We start from the raw sequence: 24123 nt of genomic DNA on the forward strand, positions 1-24123 counted from the left end.
AACCAGGAGGGACACGGGTCCAATAAACTAAGCCTACCCAGAATCCTGTCCACATCCTCGGGAGCCACAGGGTCAAACTCTTCCCAGATAATGTTCTCAAGACCTTCCCCCATCTCTCCCCCTGGACTCACCAAGTTGGAGTCCAAGCCTTCCCGAATCCGAGCGACTTTATCATGCAGGAACTGCACAGACTCCTCACTCAGCTCGACCCTGCAAGGGGTCTTCCCGCGCTCCCCCCCGAAGAAGGGAACGGGTCACCCTAAACAGAGCGGCTGGGTGGTTCTCTGCAGATGCGATAAGAGCGGAAAAATAGTTAAATTTTGCCGCTTTTATCGCCACTAGGTAGGTCTTGATATAAGACCTCACCAGTGTTCGGTCGGATTCAGATTGACTAGTCCTCCAGACACTCTCTAGGCATCTTTTCCGACGTTTCATCTCTCTCAGCTCCTCGGAGAACCAAGGAGCTAATTGAAAGGCCGCAAAGGCACGACGCGGTCTAAAGCCCCGGCGGCCACCAGGTCTTCAGTCGAGTTGTGTGCCAAAGTCTCAGGAAATAGCCCACGCTCCATCAGGAACTATCAGGGTCCATCAGGTGCCTGGGACGGAACCACCTGGTCGGTTCCGTCTCCCTGCGGCGAGGGGAAGAGGCTCGAAAGTCTAAGTGAAGGAGGGAATGATCTGTCCATGACAAGGGCTTAATATCTAAATCCCCTATTCCTAGATCATTCAACCACTGACCAGAGACAAAAATCAAGTCCAGAGTGTGTCCTCCTGTGTGAGTGGGGCCTTGAACTAACTGGGTCAGATCCATAGAAGCCATGAACTCCCTAGCTGCCTCCGACGTCTCACCGACGGATGGCAGTTGAAATCCCCCATGACAACAAGTCTGGGGGTATCCACCGCCACCCTGGCAATAACGTCAAGCAGCTCGTGTAGGGCTGCCGCCACGTGGCAGGGAGCCAGGTATGTAGTCAGCAAGCCCATCTGCACCCCACGACCCCACTTCACGAAAAGGGACTCACATCCGTCTATCTGAGGAACAGTGGCCTCCCTCGGGCAAAGGATTTGCCAAGAGTATCTCTACTTGCTCATTCATTTCTAAACTGTACTAAGGGACGTTCGCAGTAGTTTGAGATTGTTTTTGAGTTCGCACAATAATATAAAATTTTCTAACATTTATTTGTTGGGACAATAGTTGCACAGTATGACTGGGTTGCTATCGGCTACGGTTCAATTTCTACATTACTGAAGTGTACCTAAAACGCATATTGATATGATTGAAATATTCATCAGTCTTTTATCATGATTGATAGGATTACTCACAATCCCTCAATTTGTGTAGTTGATTCATGAATGATCTCTATATGATGAGGAAAAATAGTCCCCCATCTTTGATTAAGCATTCTGATGTATATGTATATCTTAGCAGACTATATAACATTACCCAAAAATCACAAATTAAAAATATTGAAGAAGTAGAAACTTATTTTTAAATGATTTTCAAGAAAAGTCAAAATGAGACCCTTGCACTTTGGAACTAAATTTTATTGATGTATAAATGTACACCTAAGGGAACTTGTTTATCTTAAAAAATACGTACAAAACTAAAGTGATCTAATACACAGGTTTTTAAAATTAGAGTATATTCTATCTTAAATTTATTTTGCTTTCCAGAAAATATGGAGATCTGAATTCATCATATTAGGAATATATTTGTCCTGTATAATTAGAGATGTTATCTCAACAAACTGATACGGCATTAAACAACTAGTCTCCATTGAGAATATTGAAAAACCAAGAAATCTTCCTCCTTTGATTTCTCTCTCTTTCTCTCCTATACACACACACATGCCTGCGTGCGCACACACACACACACACACACACACACACACACACACACACACACACACACACACGAACAAGGAAGCCAGAATGAAGCTAAAATTTGCCTCAGGTCTTAGTATCATGTTAGATATTTCAACAAAGTAATCCATGTTCTGACTGCATACCTTAGTGCTGTTTTAGTAAGTTGGTGCCTTTTGCAGCCATAAGGGTTTTTCTGCATATAGCTCCATCAGTTAAAATAATGGCTTTTCTCTTGTAAAAGTGTAATAAGCATACCGTTAGTCTTTTAAAATACAATTGTCAATTTTTAAGAGATAAATATATTTTGAGTATTTACCCAGAAGGTCTTTAAAGGAGTAGAGTCTGGTAGAAATAAAAGTCTTTTATTCATGTGAACAGTTACCTGAGGTGGTGGTATAAAATGTAATATGTTAACATTTCTTAAAAAAAAATACTATAAGAACTATGAAAATCACACAACCAACATTTCTCTATGACTTTTAACCCATTGGTATGTAGTTCGGCTTCTTAGTTTCTCATCATTGTTTGTTATTTTTAGCAAGCTACTTTTTTGCTGCGGTCCAGTGAGAATGATGCTATGTTGGGAAGTAAGCAGGTTAAAACATAGCAATTCATACCATTAGCTAAAAGCTTTTTGGTTATATTATTACTATTGTTACTATATTATTATTATTGTTGTTATTAACTTGTATGTCAATGTTTAACACCACTCTTCTTTTTTGGTCTTTTTAATTTGTAAATGGTATATCCTGACAATGCAGTTTTTCAAAAAAAGTGTTTATGAATAAAATTTATTTTTTAAAAAACCCATACCATTTCAGACAGTGCAGATCCTTCCCAGTTTTTCTTGATGTTTAACCATTTAGTGTGATGTACAATTCTTCCATATCATTTTATTTAGCTTCTATTGGCCTAATGCAAGTATTGCCTTAAAAAAGGGGCTTGGTTTTTTTCTTTCTCAAAGGCAAATGGCTGTGTTTGGTTTTTAGGCACAAAAAGAGAGCATGCATATTTAAATTGCTACTGTTTGATCTCATAATACTTTTACGTTTGAGAGATTTTCCCTGACTTCATTTCCACTATCATGGAATAGGAAAAAAAAAACCAAAATGAAGAATTTAGAGTTTGGGATACGTCTACAGGTAGTCCTTGACTTAAAACCACAATTAAGCCCAACATTTCTGTTGTTAAGTGGGACATTTGTTCAGTGAATTTTGCCCCATTTTACGACCTTTTTTTTGCCACAGTTGTTAAGTGAAGCAGTGCAGTTGATTAGTTAGTGACCTGGTTGTTAAGTGAACCTGGCTTCCTCCTTGACTTTGCTTATCAGAAGGTTGCAAAAGGGGATCATGTGATCCTGGGTCACTGTGACCGTCATAAATATAAACCAGTTGCCAAGCTTCTGAATTGTGATCACATGATCATGGGGATGCTGCAAAGGTTGTAACTGTGAAAAAACAGTCATAAATCACTTTTTTTAGTGCCAATGTAACATTGAACGGTGACTAAATGAACTGTTGTAAGCCGAGGACTACCTGTATTCTAATCTAATAGCATTAATAAAATTATTCTATATTGTACATTAACACTTAAGTGCATTTTTTTTCGGTGAGGGATTTTTTTTTTTAATTTTTTTTGCAGTTCCTTGTCTTCCTTGTTCCTTGTCTTAACTATGCATTGTTAAAAAATGTTCCTAGCATGGACTCCTATTGAAAGGTGAAAAAATATTAGTGACATATCACTTTATAAAGTGACAAGATGTCCTGCTTTTTAATTGAAATCTTACCTCTAGAGTTCGTAGAGAGCAGATAATAAAATTTTATCTCAGGTGTAAGTGCACATCCCAAAGTCAAGAATGTAATGGCTGGAATACAAAGTGGTTGGGGCCAGATGTCGCATCTGGAATTTTGGCAACATCGTGCACACTTATACGAAATGGTTTTTAGGGCGGGCATGCCCACTCATAAAACATTCACTTACCTGAAAGCAAAATAATGAAATTGCTGCAGTTTATATAGCTGGGTAATATTGCAAGTACATCTGGATTGGAAAAACAGGAACTGACAGTTTATTTCAGCGTTGTCCCATCTTTTCTGCTCCAGGCAAGCACTCGGGATGCCTACTAAAATTTAAAATAAAGCAGAACTTGTGAAAGTAAGCAATACGGTGGCAATTAACAGTCAGATAAATACTGAAACCATTAATGTGAAAAGCTGGGCAAAAAAGGAAATGCACGTTTGCAGATCACTTAAACAAGAAGATAGGGCCCATTCACAGATCCAGAAAAGTACATAATATAATCTGGAAGCACTACAAGGTTCAAGCAACTTTGATTGATCCTCTGACAATGGAAACATCCTAGTTAGTTTAACCAGGCAAGATCATAACAGTGTTTATCCTGTATTATATTCAATTCCTCCGTAGGAAACACTCTTAGTTTATCCATCTGAGCTGACTAAACTAGAGCCAGCAGACTGTTCCTCTTCATTTCTGAATGCCAGAGCAAGGGAAAAGAGATGATTTTATTAGATCATTCTGCTTGCAAAGAGCACGGCTTCACAGTTCCACAGCTCTACAGCGATTCCTTACCTGGATAGCTCAACCTCATTGGTTAGAGATTTACCCAGGCTATTGGGTTCTGGCAGAAAGTGAAGAGGAACTAAAGAGCCTCTTGATGCGGGTGAAGAAGGAGAGTGCAAAAGTTGGCTTGAAACTAAATATTAAGAAAACTAAGATCATGGCATCCAATCCTCTCAATTCCTGGCAAATAGATGGGGAAGAAATGGAGGTAGTGACTGACGCTTTCTACATGCTGAGAAGGGACGTATCAGGTAAGACCAACGTCCATTTTCCTAGGCTCCAATATCATTGCAGATGAGAACTGCAGCCAAGAAATTAAAAGGCACTTGCTCCTAGGGAGGAAAGCTATGGCAAATCTAGACAGCATACTAAAAAGCAGAGACATCACCCTGCCAACAAAAGTGCGTATAGTCAAGGCTATTGATTTCCCAATTGCAATGTATGGCTGTGGAAATTGGACCATAAGAAAGGCTGAGCGCCAAAGAATTGAGGCCTTTGAACTATGGTGCTGGAGAAGACTCCTGCGAGTCCCTTGGACTGCAAAGCGATCAAACCAGTCAGTCCTAGAGGAGATCAACCCTGACTGCTCTTTAGAAGGCCAGATCCTGAAGATGAAACTCAAATACTTTGGCCACCCAATGAGAAGGAAGGAGTCACTGGAGAAGAGCCTAATGCTGGGAAAGATTTAGGGCAAAAGAAGAACGGGACAGTAGAGAATGAGGTGGCTGGATGGAGTCACTGAAGCAGTAGGTGTGAGCTTAAATGGACTCCCAAGGACGCTAGAGGACAGGAAGGCCTGGAGGGACGTTATCCATGAGGTCGCAATGGGTCGGACACGACTTCACAACTAACAACAACATTGGATTCTGGATACTTTAATTTCATTTCACAGGGTCAAAGGTCAGAAATGGTCTATGATTTTCAGGATGGCCCATACACAGGCTTACTCCAGCTCATCATTTGTTTAACCAATGCTAGATGGAAACTTTAGATCTGGTTTTCTTCTTAGAAGAGATAAGACATGTTCTAGGGTGGGAAACATTTTTCTCAGTCTTTTGTTGTGGAGTCCCTGTGACTATGTGATGGATAAGATCCACAGAAATCCATTGGAGGGGGGCACTGGGCAGATTAAGAGGTCTGCTCTGGGTTTCTGATGTGCCCTTTGGACTTTCAGGTGGTGCTTGGGAAAACTTCCCAGTAATTTGGAAGCAGTCCTTTCAGGTGCTACTTGACATCAGAAACATTAAAGTGATGAAAAAATCAGTTAGGATTGCTCTCAAGTATTTATTTCTTAACTGTTGATCCTTGGGGTTCCCAGTGGTGGGTTGCTACTGGAGAGGGGTGAAATGCTCCCGGTTCGGACCGGCTCGGGCGAGTAGGTAGCGATGGTGGCGGGCAGTTCAGAGAACCAGTAGCAAAAATTCCTGCCCCTGCCCCCCATGCCCAGCTGAGCCACGCGATCATCAGAGCCTTTTTTTTCTTTAAAATGGCTCTGAGGAACCAAGCTCTGATGATCCCAGCTGAGTTGCCTGCTAATCAGGCAACTCAGCTTGGATCGCCAGAGCCATGTAAAAGAAAAGAAAACTTTTTTCCTTTTAAATGGTTCTGACGAGGTAGCAAAAATCCCTCCCCCTCCCCCCCTCAGCTTGCTTACCTTAGCTGCTGGTCGCAACACCTTGCTGTAATCCCTGCAATCCATTGCATCAGCAAGCAACTGAATCTCCCTGCCTGCAATCAAGCAGGCAGGGAGTTGTGGACTTCAACTCCCAGAATTCCTCAGCCAGCAAAGCAAAGCTGGCTGAGGAATTCTGGGAGTTGAAGTCTACAAGTCTTAAAGTTGCCAAGGTTGGAGACCCCTGTTCTATTGGGTAAGTTTTTTTCTCCTTTGGGAGCTTTAAAAAAATAGTTAATTGGGTTTTTTTTTTAGTTGTTCTTTTTTTAGACCTAGCCATTTAAAGTTTAGGAAGTTTTAAATTTAGCTGCTTTTATATAAAAATAAAAATAAAATAAAATAATATTTGTGCAGCTTTCTGAGATTTAGTGTGTTTCTGTAGTGTTTCACTCTAACTACACAAACACACAAAATCTCACAAAGCTTTATGTGGAATTTTGTGTGTGTAAAGTGTGAAAGTTGTTTTTTTGGGCTTTTTGTGGCTGTGTGAGGTTCCTGCTTGTTGCAAGGGCCATTTTGGGTCTAGCACAGCTGCTTTTATATTGTGGGTGAGCCAGTTGTGTTGTGTTGTGTTTTGTAGGTTAAAAAAGGGCAAAGAAGTGACATTGACTTGGCTACGCCCACCTGACCAACCAGCCACGCCCTCCCAGTCACCTTACCACCAAGCCACGCCCACTAATTAAGCCACGCCCACAGAACCGGTAGCAAAAAATTATAGATTTCACTCCTGCTACCGGACTGGGCAAACAGGTAGTGGCAGTGGCGGGAGGCTCCACCCACCCGCCCGGACGCTTCTGCGCATGCAAACCAGTAGCGGCGGATTTGGAACCTGCCCCTGGGGTTTCCTTGCCATACTACAGATATTTGGAAGAAGATGCCTAAGCAATGCAAGGAGAAGACGAGCAAATTTATTGGAGTAGGGGAGACTCTCTTGGGATAGTTGTACTCCCTTCTCAGTAATTTTTTCTCATCAAAAAAATTACATAGTTCTGTCATTGTAGTGTATTGCATTCACTGCGTATTGTTCCATAATTATAGACTCCATTAGGACTGAAATAGTGGATAAATTGCATAAATAAAATAAAAAATTAAAAAAATTGCAACCAACAATGGATGTTATAGTATTTTTTTTTAGTGTTTCATAACTCCACCATTTTGCAGAAATCTGCATTTTGTACAATAGATTTGGATATCGTTGTGCCTTTAAATGTTACCATTGAGCTGTCCACTTATAAGAGTTGAAGCTTCAGGCTGTGTTCACCCATCTGGCCCAGGGAGGTGAAGGATCAAGGCTCACTAGGTTTTGCAAGAGAATGGAATTCAGCCTTGGGCAAGGGTAGGAAGGCCACACATCTCTGTCAGAAGAAATTGTTCTGCAGTAAGTCAGTTATCATTAGTGCTCAGGTTTATGCCCCAGAATTATCTGAGGCTGCTGATCTCATGAAGGTTATCACAAAGCTTTTTTTAGAGGGTGTGTGTGTGTATCCTGTTCATTTCATGTTGAAAGACAATGTAAATACAGTATATGATAATCTCTCTCTCTCTCTCTCCCCCACCCTCCCTCTCTCCCCCTCTCTTTCTCCCCCCTCTCTCCAGTTTCACTATCACTTATGCTACTTATGTAACTTATATTGTTACATTTTACAAATAATACCCTCACACCTTTTGAGGCCCAAATGTGTAATACTGCAAGTTTTAAATTATTTCGAATTTTAAGAGCTTTTGATCTTTAATAAAGAAGATATTTTAAGTGAATAAGGAGTGCAATTCATATAGGCCTACAGAGAGTAAAATATATCTAATTTATGAGATTTAGACCATCTGCAAAATAATTCAAGGACATGGTTATATATTTGCCAGAGATCATGTTAATGCATAACATTTTAGCGATTTTAAAAGCTATTATTTATTGAAATATGTATTGTTCATATAAATTAGGCATAAATAACCTGATATATTTGGATTGTAATCCCCAATATTTCTCATGATGAGATGGATTTATGAGTTATAATCCTAAAGATTTGAAAAACCTCACATTAATGCTTACCTGGGATATAAATAAACTATTCCAATTATCCTCCTTAAGGTCTTCCTTATTGATTTATTTTTCTGTCTCTTAACATGGATAGACAAAATATCAAAAATAAATAAATAAATAGAACTGATTAAAAGGACTAATAAAGTTAATAATGTATACTTACTGAAATATTACAATAAGGATACATTAATATAATACAATAATTTACATTACACTCAAATGCACACTCCTGAATTATGAGTAAACTCCACATGGTTGATATTCCCATTCAACATGGGCTACAAGTTATATATGAGAGGTCAGGCTGATAATTAAGCATCTGGAACTGAGGTTGATGAATAGGCAAAATAACAGATGATTGCTGTTACAGAAGCTAAATCTGTGGCTTTGCTTTCATGTATTTATAGCAGGCTACTTCTGGAACAATTCTGTATGGCAGACTAGCTTGAGAAGAAAGTAAAATATGACACAAAATTTACAATAAGAATGAATTATGTATTATATTTATGTAATGTAATACAGTTTGAAGTATGAATAATTCACTAAAAGAAGTAGGAAGTTCGACAGACCTCTTAATAGACGATGAAGTTGACTTAATCAGTAACATTCTAGGTAAGGCCTACTTTGGGAAGTCTCTCAGCAATCATTTGAATGTAATAGTAATAACCATCATCCAACTTTTTGGGCCAGGTACACAATGTGGGTAGTCACAGCACTCCAATTTCTTATATGGCAACGATGGAGAAAGTAGGAACTGCTGCCTCACTGGTCTTAAGTGACTAATAGACTAATAAATAAGGAATTACCTAGATGCTTAAGTATTATTAGTCAGAGAACTCAGACTAAAAAGTATAAAAGATCTTGCTATCAAGTCCCTGGTGAAAATATTCCAGGCGAAGCGGGACATAATGTTATTTAGTTGTTACACCATCCTGCTAATATATATTTTATACTGCAGTTTATTGAAACACCTAGGTCCTACATATATTTTCGTTGTTGTTGTTGTTGGGGCATTCAAGTCAATGTGAACTCCTGGTGATAATGCTTGGATTAGTCTCTGCAGGTTTCTTAGCACAGTTTCAGAAGTGGTTTGCCCTTGCCTGCTCCTTCCTAGGGTTGAGAGAAGTGACTGGCCTAGGGTCACCCCACTGTCTAGCCTGGTGCCTTAACCACTACACCGAAATCTCTCTCTAATTCCATCTTTATATACTGTAATCAAACCCCACATTATCCATTCTGTTTTGTGTATTTAACTTATATTTATATGTCTAGCTGCAAAAACATTCCATCTATGTAGTATTATGAGCCTCGGTTGCACAGTGGTTAGAGTGCAGTACTGCACTTTGGCAGTTCAAATCTCATCAGGCTCAAGGTTGACTCAGCCTTCCATCCTTCCAAGGTGGGTAATATGAGGATCCAAATTGTTGGTGGTAATGTAAACCGCTTAGAGAGGGCTGGAAAGCACGGGAAAGCAGTATATAAGTCTAAGTGCTATTGCTATTATATTTTAGTTAGATTAGGTTTAATTCTCTAGTTTATCAAGATAGCTTGAGCCTTGCGAAGTGCCAACCATACCATTCCACTGAGTATCGCCTTCTATCTGACAGATATTACTTCTCCTTCATCTGATTCATTTATAAAAAATGTTAATCCACATTTGACCCAGGACACAAGTTTAATACAATATGATGAAACAATTTTTTGAGTAACTGCCACGAAATCAATAGCCATTTTGATAATATTAACTTTCCCAAAGAGCCAAATCTACTCCCATTCACCATATATTAAAAGCATGATAACATGAATTTTTATTTGCCCCTTCTAATTTCATTTTATATTACGAAGTAGTAGGATACTTGTCTATTTTGAATCAATGCATATTTCTGAATTTTTATTAAGCTGAGTGAAGTGAATGTCTGTGTGCATATCCTTTGATTTTTTTTATTAGGATCAAAGATAGCAATACTAATAAATAAATAAATAAAATACTTTTTGTTATGCTTCTGAATTGTTCATTAGTATTAAGACATAATATGGAGATGGAGAGCCAGCCTTTTGAAAAACACATAATATTAAGGAACTTTTAATTTTTTTAAAAAAAAAATTGTAAGAGTCTAAAATGGCATGTTTAAAATTATTTTTGCCAAGAGCTATTTTTATCTTTTCCTTCCCTCTTACATGGCAACCTATTTAGGTTTTTTTTTTTTTTTTTTTTTTTTTTGATAGAGAGATTGAAAGCGTGAAAGAGATTCTTTAATCAGATTAGGCTCAAGGAAACTGATAGCTATCCGTTTGGCTCATGTCTTCTGCTGCTGTTCTTATTTAGTTACAAGACAGTTGCAGGCTTAAAATCTTTTAAAACGCATTTGCTCAAATTACAGAACAAGTACAGATTATACTTTATAAGATGCATATTTCTGAGCTAATACAGACATTGTTTTGGAAAATTATTTGTTTTATAATTATATTGTAAATTAAGAGAAGACCCCATATCTTCAATTATTAATTTTAGTGAAATAATTCTTTTTAACAAAACTAAAACAGAACAATTGATAATGATGAATTTCCTTAAATACAGGATTTTAGTATGATAATATGTTACGTAAGAGTGTTTACACGTTTATTTCCTCCCCCAATGTTTGTACAATATATCATATACAAGCAAACCAAGTAACAGGAAAAATGTAATTGTCTCCCTCTGTATGAAAGAGCTGGGTGGCATAGAAATGTGAAAAATAAATTAAAAAATAAACTTTTTGCCATTATTTATGCTGAAAGCTGATCATTCAGCTTGACCAGGTCAGCATAGTCAGGATAAGTGTCTTCTTTGGCCTTGTAAACTAAGAGCATATGGAATCTGTGCAGCACTGGTACCATTCTACATAAATATTATATAGGTTTGGCAGTACATCAAACACAAGTTTAGATGCTTCAACATCCCAGTAAAGATACTCTCTAATTTTAGGAATGACTGTGTGAAGAATGTTCACTATTTATATGGGCAACTGGAATCCAAACAGGTGTCATCACAGCATCACACATTACGATTATCACTTTTCCCTCTTGTATGACGACGAGGACGAATATATTTGGTAAAAAGTTTCTGAAAGGTAGCATCTTACAGCACCTGTTATATCAGGGCACTACAGTCCCTGGTAAAATTTGTTAAAATTATATACAATGATGAAATTTAGTTTCTATGAATATTTCAGCATTTTAAGACTTTGATCCATTCTAGGAATATTTCAGCATTCTAGCAGAGCAAGTTTAACTGAAGTAAAAATCTGATGTGTGTGATCTTTACATGCTACAGTATTAATAGTATTCTATTATTCACTCAAACTATGTGGAGTATGTTTTACAATGCTTTAGTTTTTCTCACATTACGAACTTTTGTTACTTCCAACTGTTAGGCTATATATTGCAATATTCGTGGAACTCCCTATAGAGTAATTAAAGTGCTGTAAGTAAATCTGTGCTACTTAAATTTAAATGTTTGATTGGATTATGTAAAATTTCTTACGATCTGGTATCAAAAGTGTTGTGCATTGCTGTAATTGCATGGGACTTGTTTGTCAACTACTTTTCTGTGTTCGTGAATTTAAACTTTTAAACTTTTTTAAAAAAACAAAAAACAAAAATGTTTAGGGAATTGAGCTCAAGTAAGCTAAGAAAACCTGTTTTCTCTTGAAACAGTGACTATGTGCAATAGGAATACTGCTGTAACACTGGTAGAATTGGATTGTGTTGTGGTCCACCAGCAGCCTGCGGAGCTGGCAGCAGAGTCGGACAGTGAGGAGGCTGGAGAGGAACATGGGCCAGTCCTGGAATCTGGGCAAGGTTCGGATGAGGGCTCTGCATCGGAGGCAGAGAAAGGGCAGTCTGGGAGGTACGTGTTGCCTCCAGAGCCTCCAGAGTCAGACCTCAGCAAGGCAGAGAAACAGGGGAGCCTGTTCCCAGTGTGCGCATGCGCAGAGCTGCCAGAAGGCAAGAACAGTTTTAAAAAAAGGTCCTCTCATAAGACTTAAAAGAGGAGCAAAGGCACGTGGGCCTTTGCAGGAAGCAACATTGTTAATTCTGTGCAGTTTAAAGTCTGAAGCTCTGTTTGATTCTGGACTCCATGTGGCTTTGCCAATTAGGTCTTTGGCAGCGTGTCAAGGGAAATAAAGGTGGGTGATTATCAGTTTTATCCTGAAGGACTCTTTACATTTGGGACTCATCTGTGAATGAACAGAATTCACAGCTGTTAAAATAAAACAGGTTTTTGGGACTACTTGTGTGTTTTACTGACTCAGGAAGCCTAGGTCAGAACAGATTGGTAGAGTTTGATTGGAACACCAAAGTAGAAAAGCATGGGATAAAAATGTAAAATCTCCTTCAAATTATAATGGGTTGTTTTAGTGAAGGTAGTGTGCAGGTTGAGACACCAAAAGAATAAAAACGAAAATAAATTTGAACTTTTCAGATGAGCATGGAACCTTTCAGAGGGAAGGAGGGGAGGGAAGGGAAGGTAAGGAAGGAAGGAAGGAGAGGGAGGGAGGAGGAGTACATTCATTTTTGAAAGAACTCAAAAATAATCTTCAATTCTAGGTAGATTATTATATTACTCTTATTATGGATTAATCTTTTCTAGCTGGAAGCTCTTGAATCAGCAGGTTAATTATGGACCTGTGAAATCTAACATTGAAATATGTGAAAAGGATCATTTAGATTTGGAAACCAGAAAGATCTGAGACAAAGGTACTTTAGCTGAAGTTTACATAGGAAAGAATGACCGAATGTGCCTGTATGCCTGTTAATTCCAGCCATATTTAGACGAACCATTGCATAATAAGAATAAAGTTTAAATTTGGAATATTTATTGTCCCAGACACCTTGATTACTCATAAAGTTTAGTTGAAATGTGGAGGTGTTCAAATGTAATATATTGATATTCCAATACTGTAAAATAAAGTAATCTAAAGCCCAGATGAAATGGAATGTGAGAATGGGTGGAATTCTAGACATATTTGTTGCAAAGAGACCAAGGTACAAGCAAATATATGTACATATACAGAACAAATAGAAATCTAGTTTTTCTTAAAGTTTATGTAGATTCCACTATCTTTTTTTTATACTTTTAATTGAGCCACCATAATGACATGTATAATAATGACTCACCCTACAGCTTTTATTGATCACATTTGATTAAAATATGGTACATTTTCCCTTGGAAAAAAGAATTAGGCAATCAAAGCCATTAGCTTTAATTTTGTCTTAATTTAAGTATAATAAAAGTAGAAAACTAATGTTACCAGAACCCATTTATGGGCTATGAAATACTTGCACTGATAGCAGAGCATGATAGTAGAAATCTGAAAACTGTCGATGCAAACCTATAGAAGTCTGATTCTATAGTTAAAATGCATTTTTGATAGTTTGTTTTTAAATTTTATAAAATGTACTATATTTGCCTCGTCCTAATGTAGATCTGTCTCTTTGATCAGTAAGACTCAGCATTGACTTGATGCCACATAATAATAAAAAAAAATCAAAAAGCACTTGCCTTTTAAAATAAAATTGCCTGTCTTTGGTTCAACATTCTTTTTTTTTATTTTTCCTTTTTTAAAAATGCAACCAACTATATATATGTACAACTTTTATCTTTGGTGATGGTGCCGTTATATTAGGAACCCTGACTTAAAATACTTCCTAGCTTATTAAAATCTTTCTGTTGCTTGACAGTCCTTTTTTTTTTTTTTTACATGGTTGTCGAGGATTGTTGAAGTTTAAATGACTCAAGACATATCATACAAATCATCCTTACTCTGTTCATGTACAGTGGCTGATTGAGAGGCCGTATGTATGGCTTATGGGCCAACCACATGAAAAGAGTAATTTAAAGGCCAGATGAGCTAAAGCTGCTCTAAGTTAGGCTGATGTGTGAGCTTCAAAGGTTATTAAATAGCATCTTTATTTAAAATACAAAGTGATTTTATTAATAACACCTGAAGTGAGTTATTCAAGGAGGAAACAGAAAGGTACATGATGTAAATGTATACCATACTTAACATGTGTGGAGTAAAGATTATTTTGCATTTGGATATTTGTGTCCCAGTATAGATTTACATGCTTCTTTGAAACATGTTAAAATAGTCTACCATTGATTGTGTTTTTGATTCTGAAGGAACTAGAAGTCTGATAAGGTTCAACTGTACTGGCTACAACATTGTGGATAGTGAATACAAATCTAACCTACTGAAACTAGTAAACATGGGGTTATTTTGTGTTCAACTTTTTGAAGTAATTTGAAGTCCATAAGGAAAATCCATTGTACCGTATTAAGAAATACATGTAGTTCAACTAAACAACTAACTTGCTTTCTTTTTCAATTCTGATGTGTATGCTTATTTAATTTTTCCAAGTGAAAATAACATATTGAAAGATGTTCCATCCAGAATACAAGTTAGATGTCTTATAATTTAATTTGTCAGAAAATATATGTCTGTCCAACTTGGTTAGGATTTTTAAACTTTCTTTACAATATTAAAGTACTGAATGCAAAAGATATATATTTGCTTTGTCCTCACTTATAAACTATAAGGTATCAAATACATTATGTATAAATCTATGAAGATGCTGATTGAAATAAAATGATGATTACACAGTTTTGCTTAGAATAATATATTTTATATATATTTTTTGGTAACCTCACTCTTTTTAGTTTATTGTTAAAACTTTTTATTAACCAGCTGATTTCACTAAGCTGGAAATTGTATGTTGCATTTATAAAGGAGAGGAGAGAGATTGAAAGCAATATAATTTGCACATTAAAAAGAGTTCTTAGCATAATGTAAAGAATAACAAAATGTTATTTTAACTACTTGTTAATGTAGGAATCAACACAATTATGACAAACTCATATTATGACAATGAGATGTTTTATAGCATGTCATTGTTTAGGAAGAGAACTATGTCTTTGAATAGCCCAAGACTGTGTACGTGTTTATATGTCATTTTTATTGACACTAGTTATAAGTTCATATTTGAAAGAGTAATATATGTGTGTGTGTGTGTATTATAATATTGTTGGAGTGTGGTTAATTGTCACCATTTTTCTGTTCACAAATTTCGTGTTGCCTAATATTGATAAACCTGTGATAGGCATCATTTGCCTACAGAATTAGAACTTCCTCAAGCAATGTATCCACATGGCAACAGTTTGAAGAAACAAGCATTCTCTCACATGTGATATTTTGGCACATAATAGAAGCAGGTAGCATATCTACTACCTGCTGTTGAAAGTGTTGAAGATACTGAATTATTTATTGTTTCTCTCTGCACTATCCAAAAACGTTTTGGATAGTTTGACACATCTCGGTCTTCCATATGGAGACTTCATGGTGACAGAGTTGCCAGCTGCTCAGTCTTAGATTTTCAAGAACTGACTGAGCTTTTTTGAGAGAATCCTGTTCTCTACACATACACACATACACACACACACCCCAAACTCCCCACTGTCAAATGTACCTTGTTTCTGTACAATTAGTTATACTGGTTTTGTCATTAGTCATTTAGAGAGGCATTCCAGCTCAAATTTGGTTTATTGCAATGAAAACTTCAAATACACTGAAATATATTTTATTTTAAGAAAAAGTAGTAAGAAGCACAACCACCTAGTCCAACCTTTGGGTACAGAGACTTCCCATAATCCCAGCCAAAAATAAAAGCGTATAAAATTAAGTTCAGTAGTTTTGGAAGGCACTATATTGAGATATTTTTGGGATTTGTGTTATGTTTCAGTTTACTTTGATAAAAAAAGACCTGATTTGATCTTATGAAGGATGAAAGTACCTCTACAAAATGCAATCATTGGTTGGAAATAAAGCTTAGTTTTCTTAGTGTGGCTTGTGGTCAAATAAAAGGGGAGAGATTCAATCTTTTATTTTGCATATATGAAGTGTATTGATGGAACTTTTGTTCCTGAATCTGTACTAGATAATGCTTTTCTGACAGAGTACCATAGATGAGATAATACATTTGCATTGGCGGATGATTTCTGATTTCTCCTAGCAGCCTCAATATTAATAACAATGACAGACTTAACAGTTGTTGATAAGAAAGCCAAAAAAGTCTGGATAATGCACATAACAGTACCTGGAGACAGTTGAATAGACAAGAAAGAACTGGAGAAGATAGCAAAATACAAAGACCTGCAAATAGAAATAGAATGACTGTGGCAAAAGAAAGCAAAGGTACTACCAACGGTAATAAGCACCTTGAGCGCAATCCCAAAACAGTTGGAGGACCACTTGAACATCCATCAGCTTTGCAAATTCACCATCAGTGAATTGCAGAAGACAGCTTTACTTGGAACAGCTTATAACATGGGACAATACTTTTAAGACCATTAAAAAATAACATAGCTTAAAACTGAAAAATTGATCTTGACTACTCAAGAACAAGTTGTTCAAATTACGGCCAAGAACTGAGAAATCATCAAATGATTTCATTTGTCAATTATAAAAGTCCACACTGCTTGGATCCCCAAATATACTATAGGTAGACCTACTTATGACCATTTGTTTAGCAACCATTCAAAGCTATGACAGTGCTGGAAAAAGTGTCCTATGTGCATCTGAGATCAAATGACTGAAACTTGGGTGCCTAGTTACTGGTGTGCATTTCTATGATGGTTGCAGTATCTTGGGATCATGTAATCACCATTTGTGACATTCCCACTCGGCTCCGGAGAAGAAAGTCAATGTGGGAAGCAGGATCTGCAACAGTGGCAAAAAAAGTCACAAAAAGTGGGCGTGGTCACACAATGACTCATTTAACATTTGTAATGGTTAGTGACAGAAATTCCAATTCCAATTATGGTAATAAATCGAGGATTACCTGTATGCCAAAACATTAAACATCCTACATTCTTGGGAATAACTTGATGTGTATCAAAGCCAACACCAGCTAAAGAACTAGCAGATGTGATTTCATATATTTTGTGCATTTGATAATACCACTATATTCATTTGGTGTATCCAGTGCAATGGAAATAAAGAGAGTTATAGAGTAGATCATTAGAAATCATCAGATATAAAATAATCTGTATCTGTCAGTAATAAGTTGAGTCTAAATTTAGGAGAAAATCCAGGTAGCTTGGCTTAAATTGCTTAAAAATAAAAGCAGCTTTTCAATACTATTTGTTCAAACCTAAGAAGTCTATCTCACAAATCTTTCTATACTTTATAGCACTACAGAATAATATAAAAACACTTATTCAATTAGCACATTGGACTAGTTCTTGGAAGGCAGTATCATGCCTGTACTATAGATTTAGCACCAGATCTGAGTTGCTACTCTGCACTCGAGTATAATGATTTTATCAATTTTATGCCAGTTGAATTGAATATTGTAATCTTATTTGCATGTAATCTCAGAATTTCTTTTAGTGCAGTTATTCTGCCTGAACACTCTGTGGAATGATAATAGGTTTATCACTTTTCAGTTCTTTGCACAATACCACAGTTTCTATAGGGATGGTAGGCAGAGATCTTTAATCACTACACTCTTACAAGGTTACAGAAATATGAAAGCTGTGGGTTAACTTTATATTCTGCTATACTTCCAGGTACATATATAATCATTGTTTATATCATGACAAGAATAAAGATAATCAAGGAAATGTGGGAGATAAATTCATATATTTTATTAATCTAGGGATTGTTTAGGCATACTTTATTGGAATAAACCACAGTTGTCTTGGTTTGCACAAAGGTTATGCTATGAGGATGGCTTACAAACCACAGTGTTTATTTTCAATGCACATGGTACCAGATCCATACACTATTTTTGGACTTTAGCATGCTGCATGTATTCAGACAGTCTTTTGTTGTTCCTGTTCCACATGCAAATTGTACATGCATAAAAGGGATGTTTGATTTATTTGGGTTTTTGAAGACTGCTAAAGGAGGGGTGGGGAGGAAGGAAGAAGAGATCTTTATTTTTATTAGTAGCAAAGCCCTTCCCTAAATTGTAGCTCTTAATCCGGGAGACAGCTGTCAGCAAACAGACTTTCCCCTCAAACTGTCCACTGACAAATGCTCTGAAGTAGTCTAAACTTGAGAGCAATCTTGGTGGATTTTTTAAAAATATATTTTTGGTTTATTTCTGTTGATAAAGGTGTTAGAAGGCTTGGTGGACTGTCTTGGATGAAACCAGGATTGGATGATGACTTTGAAAACATTTTATGTTGCAGCTCCATGACATTTTTGTACTTATGCAAAAAGTGTCAGGTTGACACTACGAGGGTGGTAGAGGAATGAAATGCAGTGACTGAAGGATACTTGGCTGGGGTTCAGTTCAGTAAAATGAAGCATCATATCCTGTAGGGCAGGGGTGTCAAACTCAATTTCATTGAGGGCTGCATCAGGGTTGTTTTTGCCCTTGGGGGGCCGGGGGCGTATGGCTAGCTCAATGTTACTTGTGCTGGAGTGCCTGTGGTGGCCCAAGCACTCTGCTAGTGAAAATGGAGCTTGGTAGGACCAGACATGGTCCACACGGCTCTGTTTTCGCTGGCAGAGCATTGCAGGAGGCCATTGCAGCTGAAAACGGAGCTCAGGAGGGCTGCGTGCGGCCCTCCCGAGTTCCGGTTTCGCTGGCAAAGGCACCGCAGGCTGATCCTTCGCTGTTTCCAGGGCAGCCAGGGCAACTGGCTTGCTCACATGTGTGTGTAAACTTCTTGACCAGCATTAATGTCTTCAGATCAGGGCAGCTGATCAATATCTGAGGGCAGGGCAAGAAGCAATGGATGGAACTAATCAAGGAGTGAAGCAACCTAGAACTAAGGAGAAATTTCCTGACAGTTAGAACAATTAATTAGTGGAACCACTTTCCTCCAGAAGTTTTGAAGTTTTTAAGAAGAGATTGGACAACCATTTGTCTGAAATAGTATAGGGTTTCCTGCTTGAGCAGGAGGTTGGACTAGAAGACCTCCAAGGTCCCTTCCAATTCTGTTGTTCTACTTCAATATGTTTGCATTTCTTTAATTATTTGCTGTACGTACTTAATATATCTGTGCACTGCTTTCAATGTTAGAACAATTTATGTCTCTGGATGCAAATAGCAGTTTCCCACCTATCCTTTCCTTTTATTTCAGAGATGATAGCAGACCAGTATATCTTAGTCTATAGAGCCCTTACACTGTGCACCTAAACTGTTTCAACTCCTCCCCTTGGGATGGCGCTACAGGGTATTGAATGCCAAAACAACTAGACACAAGGACAGTTTTTTCCCCTACACCATCAATGTGCTGCACACCTTATTCTCACAGTGCCATCTAATGTTTATGTATACTTACCTCTGTAGTATGGCTGTAGTATTATCATTTATCCTCCTTATATTCTTTACTCCCCTCTCTTATTGGGATGATGGTGATGATGATGATGATGATGATGATTCTGTAGTTTTGCATGTATATTGAGAGCTACTCCAGCAGAGACAACTTCCTTGTGTGTCTAATCACACTTGGCTAAGTAAAGTATTCTATTCTATTCTATTCTATTCTATTCTATTCTATTCTATTCTATTCTATTCTATTCTATTCTATTCTATTCTACTCTACTCTACTCCACTCCACTCCACTCCACTCCACTCCACTCCACTCCACTCCACTCTGACCCAGCTTCTCTTAGTATATGGAAATCATTGTTTTCCTGCAATAATGGAACAAAGAGAGAAAGCTACACTGTGGCTGATCTATCAGCCCTTGGGAAGAAAAATACTGAAGATGAGATAAAGTTGAGTGGAGTTTCTTAGTCTTCTTGTGATGTCCAATATAATTGGAAAGCGGGATGCTCTACCTGAATAATGATATATGCACTAGTATGTGTGCATCACAATAAAAGAAAAAGCCTAATTTGGAAGACAAGTTTCTTTTTCGGTGCAGAACATTTGTTTTGGTCTTTGTAGCCCCTATTTTTCTAGGGTTCAGAGGACTAAACATTACCAGTCTATTGAAAATGGTTGAATGTATTCTGGCTCTTTATATATAAAGAAAATTGACGAAATAAGCATTCAGGCATTTTCATATAATCAAATATGCATTAAATTGCTTTTTGGATAGAAAAGAACCCAGTTCACATTCTAAAATAAATGAATGATTTGCAGTCCTAGATATTTACTAGTTATATATTACTATGTACATATAGTAATTACATTGAGAGGAAAAATATTTTTTCATAACAATTAATGTTTGTAAATGTTTATGGAAGTACATAACAAATATAACAAACACATGGACTAATTAAGATGAAAAGGATGACAACCCTTGTGGCTTGTTCTGAAAAATAAAGAACATTACAATGGTAAGACTTAATTATTTCTGTAAACATTTCAAATGACTTTCCATTTAAAAATGGAATTTCTAAACTAGTTTATATCTTCTAAACCTTTTCGACATTTATACATACCATGTCAAGAATAAATTACTCCTTATTTATTTATTTACTTTATTATGGATTTTAATATATTACCATTTATGACTGCATATTTTTGAATTTTTAAAGGCATTTATTATTGAATCATAAATGAAAAGGCTTTTTTCTTGTGGTTTTTACATTCATACATACATTCATGCAGTACAAAAACTCATTGATTGAACATTAATATATAATTACTTTAGTAGTAAGGTGAATTTTCATTTATATGACATACACAAATAATACAGTACTAGCTGTGAGATATATTATGCATATCACACCATATATATGTCAATGTGTGTGTGTGAATATGTATGTGTGTGTGTGTTTGTGTATATACTATATACTCAAGCACAAGCATACAAACACAAGTATACACACAAACACACATAGCTACATATCTCAACGAGCAAAATATGAAACTTAGGAGCCAATAGTAGTTAGGGCACCAGGCTAGAAATTGGCAGACAGAGAGGTATAAGGGCTAAATGCAGCCAAAACCAAGAATAGGTAACTGTAGCAGTAAGCAAGAGTATTTCTCTCCTAATAGGACTGTAACCTTCATAACCACATAAACTATGAACAGCTAATGTCTCCATTAGTAAGGATGATATAGAGCAGGGGTGTCAAACACGCATTGTCACAGTGTTGTCACGTGATGTATCATGACTTCCCCCCTTTGCTAAATCGGGTGTGGGCGTGGCCACCACGTGATGCATCCAGCCTGCAGGCCGTGAGGTTGATAACCCCTGCTGTAGAGGGATTTCACAAACATTAAATAGGACCTTGTAGGCCTTGCCAAATTAGGTTTAGTAACAATCAGCTAGGAAAAACTACCCAGTAATAATAATCTTACGTTTGTCTTGAATCTCAGTTTATTGCTATCATTCATTCTGGTAGCCAAAATAAAGGAGGTGATTTTTTAAAGCAAATTCCTTAATGCCAGCAAGCCAAATCATTGTGGGAAATAGGCAACCAAAGTCACTCCACAGAATCGGAGGGAGAGGAGCAGTAATCAAAATACATGTTTAGGTATCTCATCATTCTTTACTGGCCTATTGGCAAAATGGGAAATCAGTTCACATAAATATCCATCTGTTTTAACTATGACATTTCTGCCCGAACCAAAGACAGATGAATCCGTATATAGGTTATGGGTATCTAATATATTACATATGTGCCTAATGAATATAAAAGTCTGAAGCAGTTCATTCATTTGCATATGAGTTTGGACCACTCTGTTTCAATTACAGACAAATTAGGGTTGCACTGTGTGGCTGACTACGTCATTGTGAAGAAGAGGGCATCATTTTGGCTTTATGATTTGGAACAGATGAACATTTAATAAATGTGTGTGTGTGTGTGTGTGTGTGTTGCTAATGTCGTAATGGTGTATGGAACTGCACCGCATTATTAATATTTTGCAGCATTGATCAGGTTGGATAAGAATAATGTAAACGGCAGTTTAACTGTGCTCTTATTTTGTAAGATAACATGTTAATGATGTGGCTGTTTTAATTTAACTTTAACAGACAATTTAAATATAGGTTTCCTTTATAGAGACAAAAGTTGCAATTTAAATCTCTTTGGTAGTCTAAAAACAGCTTAATTCTCTAGTAGCATAGTAATAAGTATTAATCCATTTTATGCAGTGATTGCAGTATGTCATGTTTGTGAAAGATTGTCTAACTGGGCTTTTTCTTTTGGCTTTAGGTATATGTCTGTTTCAGTGCATATGTATACACATGTACACAATTATTAAATTTCTTATGCTGAGACAAGCTATTCATTTTAATTGACATTCAAACAACAGCAGAAATTACCATATTTCTAAGGTTTCCTCAACATCACCATGTCTCTTTACCTCCCATGTAGACTGGGTGAGAGGATAAAATTACCTTGCTGTTGTTTTCTTCATTAGTGGAGGGCACTGTGATAAAGGTTCATTTTTAAGAGTCTAAACTCCCTTTACTGATCAAGAAATCATTGTGACCTTTATTTTTCCTAGTGGTTGAAACAGCATCATTAGAATTGGTATGCCCGAATCCATTTCTTATGTTTTGTGAGCAGTGGAATTTTGCATCTGAGTTTTTGATTTCCAGAGGTTGCAGTGTGGCGTAGAGATTTTGCAGAAGCTAATTAAATTTCCCTTTAAAGCTAAAAACAAAACAAAACAAAATTCAAACCCAAAATATTGAGCCCATTCGCTTGGGGCTCAGTCAGCTGCAAAAGAGGAATTATTGGATTGCAGTTTTCCATCCTTGATTTAAGGATTTAAGGATCATTAAGAGATGGAATTTCATTGTTAGATTTCTTCTTCATACAAACCCATCATCCATCTCTCTTCTAAATGAGAAAAACAGATTGGACAAGAAAGTAGGGTATAATTCTTCTTCCATAAACTAAGGTTAATATAATTTAAGTTTTTGCCTAATTATGGCAAAGGAAAGAAAGCTAGACAGGAAAAGAATCTTTTGGGTTCAAATTTTCATTAGAAAGTGAATTAGATGCTGTGTTTTTAAAGCTTGCCTCTGCTTATGCTTAGGCCCAACTCTGATTTTGTTCAAAAGAAACAAAATTATATTCATTCCTTGAATTTATTGGGAGAGAGTTGCATTAACCAGTATTAGTAAATAACAGGTCACATATCTGAACATATTTCAAACTCTGTTGCAACCAGTCAGTTTAACCTTACTAGTGGTATTTGTCGCCCTGAGAATCTCTTAAAAGGTTATGAACTGTCTTTCCCATTATTTATAATCTCATAATAATAGATGGGAGCTGTGCAGGATATTTAATAAAAAAAGGGGAAAGGAAATCTAAACATAAAAAAATAAAATAAAAACCACAGTTATTGCATAAATCAAAAGGTTTTATGTCATAACAGGAACATGTGCCACGCTTGCTTGTATATTGAATTTTAGTAGTTGGTTGCATAAAAAAGTGAAGTGTAATGAAACTGCAAGCAAAGTATTCCCCAGTCAGCCTTATCTTTGTTCTGTTTGTCCTTCAGACATAGCTTTTCTTGCGTTTTTCAATAAAACCCATCCAGCTCTTTACTTTCATTATTATTTTCTTTTTTCATTTTGCATCTCTCTGTAACCGAGCTGAGAAAACCAATGAAATTCAGTGCTTTTCTACTCGAATCCTTAGCTGTTTTTTAAGAGATCAAAACCTAGAATGCTGCTACATGGTATTAAGGCTTAGCCACTGATGTGTCCCTATAGAGGTTATGTTTTTCTTGTGGGGAGATGGGTGGGAGGGAAAGGGTGAAGGGTGACACTTTTGAACAGGCTTGTAGACAGTAAACACTGCTTTCCTTGTTTCTTAGGATCCTCTTTGCAAGCTCGGTGCTTAACCTGACTGAACTGGTTGCCCTTCGGCCTGACCTTGGCAAATTGAAAAAGATCCTTTACTTCCATGAGAACCAATTGACATATCCTGTCCAGAAATGTCAGGAAAGAGACTTCCAGTATGGATATAACCAGATTCTTTCATGGTAGGTACAT

The 24123-nt window shown here is 36.8% G+C and overlaps 1 protein-coding gene across 3 annotated transcripts in view; it reads left to right on the forward strand.

Annotated features, from left to right (window-relative positions):
- GTDC1 (glycosyltransferase like domain containing 1) overlaps positions 1 to 24123 on the forward strand; it is a 261261-nt gene that overhangs the window by 105631 nt on the left and 131507 nt on the right. For 2 of the 3 annotated variants that reach the window (XM_070945985.1, XM_070946067.1), the window contains 2 exons: positions 11853 to 12045; positions 23946 to 24113. In XM_070945985.1, the coding sequence (XP_070802086.1) occupies positions 11853 to 12045; positions 23946 to 24113 (361 nt within the window). The remainder of the gene's footprint in view (positions 1 to 11852; positions 12046 to 23945; positions 24114 to 24123) is intronic. The other variant, XM_070946153.1, reaches the window with a different exon arrangement.

This window comes from Pituophis catenifer, unplaced genomic scaffold (genome assembly GCF_029215685.1).
Source record: "Pituophis catenifer annectens isolate HBS135680 unplaced genomic scaffold, rPitCat1.0.hap2 SCAF_1, whole genome shotgun sequence".
NCBI lineage: Eukaryota > Metazoa > Chordata > Lepidosauria > Squamata > Colubridae > Pituophis > Pituophis catenifer.